The following is a 9,343-nucleotide window of genomic DNA, read 5'->3' on the forward strand; positions in this document are numbered from 1 at the left end:
GGCTAGTGGACCGCCATGGCAGGGGCGGCGCCTCAGGGGAAGCCGGGGTGTCTTTTCCCGCGCCCGCTGAGGGGCGACGGCCGCCCCGCGAGGGGAAGGGAAGGGGTGACCTCAAATGCCAGACTCGCCGGAGCGTGCTTGTACTTTTTGTGCCTTCTGGGGTTGCGGCGGGCGGGCATTAAAAAGTTGAGCCACTTTCGTTACTGACGGAGTTCGCTGGCTTGGACCTCAGGGGGGGAACGCGTCCCCCGTGTGTAAGGGTGCATCACCGGTACCGGACAGCTGAGCCAAAGCACGTCTGAGCGGCTATAAAATCCCGGGCAGCATGAGAAAATACTTAGTATTTTTGAGACAAATACTTTCTTTTTGAGTCTTTTGGTCTGCTTTAGGTGTAGTTCTCTGATGCGCTAGCCAGCGATTAGGCAATCTTAAAGTTCAACAGCACTTCTCTGGCCACTTAATCCCGAAGTGCTCGCTCTTTTTTTATGCAAATACTGAATATTTTTGGCAGATCTTGGCACTAAAACGAAGATTATTCCTCCTTAATGCGGCTGCTATATTTTTTGCACAATGTTTGCCGCTTTTCCTGTAGTCACCAGAGTGTTTGACGTATAATTTGTTTGCTTAGCTTTAAATAACAAAAATAGCGTGCGTACACTGCTGATTTATAGCCTATATCTCTTCTATCGCAAAAGCAGCTGCCGTAATAACCTCCTATGTAGCCTTGTGCTGCAGTGGTATTTATTTATTTGTTGTGTTAGTACCACGCTCTGGGCAGTTGAAAGAACAAATGGGCTTTTTTTAATCGGGAATAATGTTAGGGAGGTGAAGGGGAGGAGGGGGTGTGGGTGTAACTTGATACGAAAATGAGCAAACTCTTCTGTTTACTTGAAAGGCAGGGTTTGGAGAAAGCGAGCTTTGGTAGGCTGGGTGCGTTTGCCGAGGGAGGCTCCTGGAGCTGCAGGGACCTTTTCTGAAGGATCAGTAATTTGATCACATGCTTTTTCCTCCCTTTCTTGTCCGTGACCTGCTGCAGCTCGCTTTCTTACATGGGAACACGCTATGTGCCCCTGAGGCTATTTGGTGGCGATATTCTTGACTCACACAGAATAATCGCAAATTAAAGAATTCGATTTAACAGCTGTGAATAGGTAAGTGAATAGGTAAGCCAGGAAATCAGCGTAGTGTAGGAATGACACAAAAGTCAATTTATACTTGCATACACATGGAAAAAAGCAAAGTTAAAGCTGATTTCATTTAGCCATGTCTTTCATTTGCCCATTAAATAGATACTGGTGGAGCTGGGGTTTTCCCCCTTTGGTCGGATAGATGAAAATGTTGTCATCATAGTGGTTTGGGGTTGTTTAGAAAAGGTCTTTGGATATTCGATTAGTGTTCATCACCTGACATAGACACCAGGTTGGTGTATGGTTGACCAGAAACGTCAATCGCCATCCTTAGACCTCAACTGGAGAGGTCACTGAGCAACCCAAGCTAACTTGCAGGATGTCCCTGTGAAAGTCTCTCTTACCCTAAATCGTTTGCTGTTGATCCTCGGGGGTTAGAGTTGAGAAAGCTACTGTTTGTAGGGACCTGTGTAGGCACCCACCGTTGGCGGTGTGTTCAGTGGGGTTCTCGGGGCAGAGACCCTCATGTTCTGAGGATCTGCTGCAACTTCCAGGGCTTCTTCCAAATTAGAGAGGAAAAAAGTAAAAAAAGTAATTTGTGCCAAAAACAACAGTTGCAACACCAAAGTGAGAGGATATATGAGTCTCCGAGGTATCTGTGGGTATGCTAACACTTCATGAAATCCTTGACTAATGCTAATTTTTCAAATAAGCAGCTGCAGCAGTTCTCATGGGTTTATTTAAACATAGTTGGTTTAAACTGACCATGAATACAGCTAGGGTAGGGGAATTAAATGAAGGGTTCTGGCTATCAGACCAGAAAAATGCTGGAAGGAGATTATATGGCATGGTTGCTTATGCAAGTAGGGACTGAATGGTTCTGTGCTCTCTAGTGTTACTTCATCACAAATTAGAGGAGAGATGGCCCATAAGAAACTCAGTACTAGCATGTAGTGGTGATTTTCAGGCTTTTCTTCTGACATCACTGTCCTTTCTCCTGTCCTCTCCTTACATCCAAATATAGTCTTCAGTGTTATCTTCATTGCCATCTGAGATATACGCTATACGGTTTAAAAAATATTTTGCACCAAGGTTTAAGGAAGATCATGACGCGCCAGAAGTGATCTCAAACTGCAAATCCCTGAACAGAAGAGATTTCAATGTTACTAAAACCAGTATATATTAATGCATGGTTGATGCGTTAGGGAAGCTTTTAGGGATGCTGCCACTTTGTTAAACCCTGGCAGAACAAGAAGGACACACTCCACATCAGTGAAGAAATTCCTGGCTTACTGAGGTTGCCAGCTCTGTTGTCCTTTTACGGAATGCTGTTTCCTATAGAATCATAGAATCATAGAATCATTAAGGTTGGAAAAGGGCAGAGCATTTAAAGATGTTGCTAATGCTTCAGCATTTTAACTTCAGCATAGGAGAACTAGATGGTTCGGACAGTGTAATTTACATTCAAACATTTGTGCTTCAGAAGGCTAGAGGTAATTCTGTTGTCTCGATTTTTCAAATACCTAAAAGAAAATCACAATTCATCTGCTTCCATTGGAAATAAGTGCTTTTAGGAAGGATGTTTTCTTCCTGAGGCAGAGCTAAAGTACCTTACTGGGACTGAGCTCAGCTAAGCCAGCTGATTGCTTGTAGAGAAAGAAACCTGCCAATAGTCTTGGAAGTTTGCCCTAGAACAGGGGAAGATGTTTGGAGGTTGCACTTCAGTCCCGTTAGAAGAAAGGTAACTGTGCAGAGTCTTTCTTGAGTATACATCTGTGCCCATGGCAAAATGCTTTCTAAGTTCAGTATCCTATATTTGAATTCAGGGAAGTGATTGTCTGAATTCTAAGTGAGATGCTTTCTCTGGTACTTGCTCATTTGAAATCTCGTAGAAATCAGGGCTCTGCCTGAAGTGTATTTCATTCTCCTTGTTCGGTGTTAGAGGGTTTGAAGAGCCTGGCAACAGTCTGGCCCTTGTTCAGAGTCCTGCACTCTGTTGTTTTGCAGACTTTACATTGAACAGGAGTAGAACAAGCATGTCTGAGATAGTGAGTCTGCGCTCTCTTTTTTTTTTTTTTTTTTTTCCCTTTCTTTCTTTCATGAAGAATAACTAAAACACAAAAATATAGCCCGCTGAAAGGGTCAGAGCTAATAGTAATCCCAAAAAGTCCTGGCATCCAGTTCAGCTTTTAGGTCACACTTGACATTTGAAAACTGTCTTTTTATGCTAGTCTGGTATTATGATAATAGCTAAGGTAACTATTATCTTGTTTTTCTGTTGTAGTACAATAGGGTTTGGATCCCTGATAATGAAGAAGTTTGGCAGTCTGCAGAAATCACAAAAAACTACAAAGCTGGAGACCGTTTTCTCCACGTGCAATTAGAAGATGGAACTGTAAGAAAAGCCTTAATTATTGTGGGGTTTGCTGAGATACATTTATGTAGAAACATAGGACTCACCATTACGGGATCTAAATGACTTGTCTATATTTTCTTTTATGCTAACCCTGCAGTGACCAGAATTTTATCATATTGAAATTTGTACAGTAAACAGCTGTTACCTAAAAGTATGATGAGTGTAATGCCACTCTCTGTATCACATTATTATAGAACAGATACCTCGACGAAGAAAGATCACTTCACTTTTGAAACAAGCACTGAAACTCATCTTAAGCTGATGTAAATCAGAAGTGCAAAACACGCATAATTATCTCTCACAGAGCTAGCTGTTGCTTTTTTCCCTAAAGTTGTTTCTTTATGTAAGATCTGTTAATTTTAGTATCTGAGTTCTTTACAGATTTAATATTTTGAAAACAGTATATCTGCATTTCTGTTCTGTAAAGACAAGTATTAAATGTATGATTAAATGGATTTGTTGAAAGAAACAGAAGAGTGTTTTAAATTTTGTATAAAGAAAACTGAAGGGTTGCAAGTAAGGATAGTTTTAGAGTTGACTTAAGTTCTGACCAGGTGTTTACTTTCATTCAGTTGCAGCTGGTCTACAATTTTCATCTGTACTTGAAATATGCGTGTGTTTAGAAAGCTAAACGCATTCCTCATTTTTACAGTCTTCAATACAAAATATTGTAAATAAAGAGAATGTAGCTTTCTTTTTAATAAACAACAAGGGCCTCATCTTATTTTCATGATCTCCAAGTCCCCTAAGTTCAGTGAGATGTATGGAATTGATGAAATACAAGATCAGGCAGAGCTCCATCAACCCTGTAACTTTGTGTAAAGGTAGAACATCAATTTGTGTTTATGCAAACATAATGCATTTTATGATATTTCATGTCATTCTTGTTGACAGGAACTGCATTACCCTATTGATCCAGCTGTTTTGCCACCCCTACGAAATCCTGACATACTTGTTGGTGAAAATGATCTCACTGCACTTAGTTATCTCCATGAACCAGCTGTTCTACACAATCTTAAAGTTCGTTTTGTGGAGTCTAAGCTTATCTACACCTATAGTGGTAAGCAAAGTCAAATGCAAGGTTTAAAAAAAATTCTTAAATAATCTTGGGTTAGTTTGCAATAATTGTGAGTCATGTTTTCTAAGTGTATTTTAACTCATTCAAGTTTTTGTATGACTGTAGACTTGTTTGTTGATCAGGCTCTCCTACCTAGTTTAGAAAATACTGCAACTTTGTATCAGTTTAACTGTTGTTGCCAGTTTTCATTGAAGTAACCTATGTTTTATTTTTGTTTCGTATACTTGGTTGTAGGAATAATTTTGGTTGCAATAAACCCCTATAAACAGTTACCAATATATGGAGATGCTATTATCCATGCATATAGTGGCCAAAACATGGGGGACATGGATCCACATATATTTGCTGTGGCAGAAGAAGCATACAAGCAAATGGCAAGGTTCAGTATGTTGTTTAATGTCCATAAATAACACTTGAAGTCTTGTGGCAGTCAGTGTTAATTGTAATTTGATTTAACTGTGTATGTGCCACTGGCTATTAAGAATACCTTTGAGTATTCTCAATGGCATTGAGAACTTAACTAGAGGAGTAACTTAACTAGAGGAGTAACTTAACTAGAGGAGTAACTTAACTAGAGGAGGAGTAATTCCTTAACCAGCTGAGGAATTTCTAGAACTCATAACTCTTTTCATTCTAAATGAGGGGCAAAACACTGTCTTAGCCGAGTGAATAGCAATGACATCAGCGTAGAGGTTACAACCAAAGAGGAGTAAAAGAGAAGAACAGATGAAAAATGGACTTGATTCGAGAGTTGACCACAGTTGTGTTTTCATACACTTGTTTCATATATATAATTCTTACATTTATGCATGCATTTTAGACATGTCTGATTTAAACTGTCTGATTATTTGGTTTTAGAAATAACAAAAATCAGTCTATTATAGTCAGTGGAGAATCAGGAGCTGGAAAGACTGTGTCTGCAAGATACACTATGAGATACTTTGCCACTGTGAGTAAGTCAAGCAGCAATGTACATGTGGAGGATAAAGTACTGGCATCCAATCCAATAACCGAGGTAAGTTTCAGAGAGTATCTGTCAAGTCTGTACTCATCGAGGAGAGAATTCTGAGAGCTGCTGAGCATCTTTCCTTGAAACCTTTAGGGATGTTTTAGCTGCCTGAGTTAGGTATATAAATTAGAAGTTTAGCCTCTGAATGTTACCGATGGGAAGAGGCAGTCAGCTTCAGGAACACCCAGGTTCTGCCTAATTTACCAGTGGCCCTTTGGAGGCACTAGTTTGCCTCCAGAGTTTTATCTGACCGCATCCTGTTAATTAGATGGTGGGAAAACAATATTGAACAAGTTATTTGTTTGCTTTTATTAATCACAGTAGAAAATGGTTAAGGTTCCTTATGGTGGGAAAATGTAGTTTCTCTAATTCTCAGTTTATGTAGTGTTATACTGTTTGACTTGAGGCTTATTTTCAAATTTGGGCCTCAAAATTTAAATCTCACAGCTCAATGCTGAGGTTGATCCTTGAGCACTTGAGATTTCAGGAACTTGTAGTTGAATCATGTTTTGAGAAAGTTAATCTTATGAAAGATGCTAGTAAAACAAATTCTAAAAGTTTATCATTTTCATAGGCTGTTGGCAATGCAAAAACCACGCGGAACGACAATAGCAGTCGATTTGGAAAATACACTGAAATCAGTTTTGATCAGAGTTACCAAATCATTGGAGCTAACATGAGAACATACCTGCTTGAGAAATCCAGAGTTGTCTTTCAGGTGGGTAAAATAAAGTTAAACCAGTCAATGTCAGTATAGCTACTAATGTACTATACTTTACTAGTTTCATATAGAAAATGTTATGTGAAGTTCTGAATAGTACGTTTAATCAGCATTTGATTTATTTTTTTAATAGGAGCTAATCTTTTTTATAATATGAAACTAATTTATTCCATGTTCTTCCTTATGTTCAGTGGAGGATGTATCTCAGGGACAACTCCCTGAGATAAGTACAAGAAGTATTTGAGAAATCTGTGACTTTCAGTCACAATAGTAACACGTGCCAATTGTATCTGGACAGGAACAGCGTATATAGGGCAGAGGGAGTCTTGGTAAAAAAAATGGCTGAAAATTTATAAGGCCAGGGCTTATTCCATGTGATAATGTCAGAGCATAATTGTGATAATCTACTAAAGAAAGCATTTAATTTTATAAAACTGTTTTTATGAAGTTTTGCTTTTTAGCAGTATTGTAAGTACTTTTTAAGTACTATGAAAAATACTTCTATATATCTGCTGCTTGAAGGATGGTTTGGAAATAGAGAGTTTTCTGAGTTACCATAGGGCAGCATTTCAGCTGACACTCCTACACAGTTGTTCATTACAGTATTTGTCAGTTCTTATTAGTAGATGGTCATTCAGGCTGAAGAAATTGTTAGAGTAACAGCCTTGGGGAAAGAACTCAGCATATCGGTAATGGAAATAAAGTATACTTGAATTTATCCCTTTCAAAGCTCTTGTTGAAATCTAAGATGTGCCATTTTAATATTGGGCAATTTCTTTGCCAAACTATGTTGCAGCAGAATTTAGCCTTCAAGTATCATTATCTTTTTACAGTAGTGTTGAATATCGAATGTTTTTCTGTTTGTTGTTTTGTTTTGTTTTTCTTTCTGTAATGGTAGTCTTTGCTTTAATTTACAGTCAGAGAATGAGAGAAACTACCATATATTTTATCAGTTGTGTGCATCTGCTATGCAACCTGAATTTAACCATCTTAAATTGGGTAGGTCTCAAGAAAATAACTACTCTTCATTTTTGCAGCGCAGTATTTTGAAGATTGGATTTTCAAACGCTAGGATGTTAAGTGCTTTGTAACATAAATCTCACAGACTTACAATTGGACTTGCATTTTTAAGTCACTTAGATATTAATCCTGCTTGTGTTGAACTTGGTAGCAAATCCCTAGTAACTTGAATAGTGCCTGATCAAGTACCTAAGGATCTTTGAAAATCTTATTCTAATACTTTCTGTAGTGACAGATGCCATAATGACAGTTTAGGGGCTTGATTCATTTATCTACAGAGAAGCTTTAATGCCACCTGGGAGAAGCAGACCTTAGGTATACGTTTACTCAGTCTTCATTCCTGTTTGCTTGTTAGATCAAATATTAAGATTGCTAGGAATTATGAATACTGATTTGTGTCAGCTTAACTGAGTTAGGCACATGGATTTCCTCTCAGAAAAAGAGGGCCTCCAGCTCATTGCTGAAGAGCTGTCATCGGACAGCATCTTTAATTTTCTGGTGTTACAAGAGTCTTTAACAAGTGGCTATCCCCAGTCCCGAATTTTCAAGCATTACAAGTTTTGCTTCTTATCTATAGGAAGTGCAGAAGAATTTAACTACACAAGAATGGGTGGCAGCACAGAAATAGAAGGAGTTGATGACAGAGCAAATATGGTGGAGACTCAGAAGACATTTGCCTTACTGGGTAAATTCTTGGGGATACCTTTTCAATAGATACAAAACCTGGCTTTTTTCTGAAGTGGGCAAAGGTGTATTGTTTCTGAAATGTCCAAAATGTTAGTAGTAATTACCAAAACAATTTATTTCATAGCTTATCCATTGCACTGTTGGTCTGTTTTAAAAGTACTAGGCAAGAGCAAATGGCTGTTAGCAATCGGTGTTCATTGTTAATGGTGAAAATCACTAAGGACTGGAGTCTTCCTGGCCCTTAAGCTAACATGCTGTGACAGAAGTGGAATTGGAAGCTTCTTTGCCTGTATATGGCTTATGTGAAAGCCAAATCAGACTTGAGCTGGCACTTGGGGAGGTACAGGAATTTATGCCTAATCTCTCCTCGGATCAGACAGGCAGAAAGTAGGCAGAACCAAGGCTTTGCATAGTAGTCTGCAGAGATGCTATACAATTCCTGGCTACACAGCAAAGAAAGTAATCCAGCATTGTGCTATTTTAATTAATTGTACTGTTTCTGAGTATTTAAAATAATGAAGAATTGGGGTTTTTTTTTAGGTCTGAAGGGGGATTTTCAGCTGGATGTTTTTAAAATACTGGCAGCAATCCTACACTTAGGCAACGTGGAAATAACAGCTATTGGAGATGAAAGATCATCCATCAGTGTAAGGAAGTAGCTCATTCAGATACCAACATTTTCTTTTATATTCTATGCCAAAAATCCTTTCGCAATAGTTTTTCTCGTATCTGGGGCTCAAAGCAGCATTAAATCTGGTATACTAAACTTGAGAGATTTCTCCATCTTCATCTGTATAGAATCTGTATAGAATCACAGCAAGTGTTTATGCAAATCCTGATTTGTGGCCATGTTCAGAAAGTCTGAACAAAAGGCAGAATGTGGCTAAGAGAACCCCATATCCAATTGATCCCCAGCTGTTGGAAAAGACATTTGGGACTATCTGCAGGGTACAGGAAACAGCATTGTCAAAGCTGCTCAGACTTGCACAGTGTGCTGGGACACATTCTAAAAAGCAAGGACGCCTGAACATAGACTAAAGTAACTTTTTCTTTCAGTGTCTTAATCCAAAGCATCTCATCCAGTCTAAGTTTTTCTCTCCTATATCAGGAGCTCTATCCAGTATTATTTGCCTTAGCTCTTCTTAATATTTTTCCAGACGAAGAAGTGAACAGGGCCCCTTGTCTAATGTAAAAATAAGTCATAGTTTGATGTCAGTGGTGCCAGGATTTCACTGTCTAGACAACAGTTAAAGTTCTGAGGGGATCAAGTGCTCCCTCAGCAAGT

General features: G+C 38.8%; 1 protein-coding gene across 1 annotated transcript; it reads left to right on the forward strand.

The window, feature by feature from the left end:
* Window positions 1-3,411: 3,411 nt before the first annotated feature.
* LOC104072022 (unconventional myosin-Vc-like) lies at window positions 3,412-8,705 on the forward strand (the record flags this gene model as incomplete). The annotated part of the gene is made up of 8 exons (XM_009573916.1): window positions 3,412-3,522; window positions 4,438-4,603; window positions 4,856-5,000; window positions 5,480-5,636; window positions 6,205-6,348; window positions 7,269-7,350; window positions 7,949-8,056; window positions 8,599-8,705. Coding segments are annotated over 8 exons (1,020 nt in total), but the record flags the coding sequence as incomplete, so codon positions are not given.
* Between the last annotated feature and the right edge of the window lie 638 nt (window positions 8,706-9,343).

Source organism: Fulmarus glacialis, unplaced genomic scaffold (assembly GCF_000690835.1).
Source record: "Fulmarus glacialis isolate BGI_N327 unplaced genomic scaffold, ASM69083v1 scaffold24853, whole genome shotgun sequence".
Classification (NCBI taxonomy): Eukaryota; Metazoa; Chordata; class Aves; order Procellariiformes; family Procellariidae; genus Fulmarus; species Fulmarus glacialis.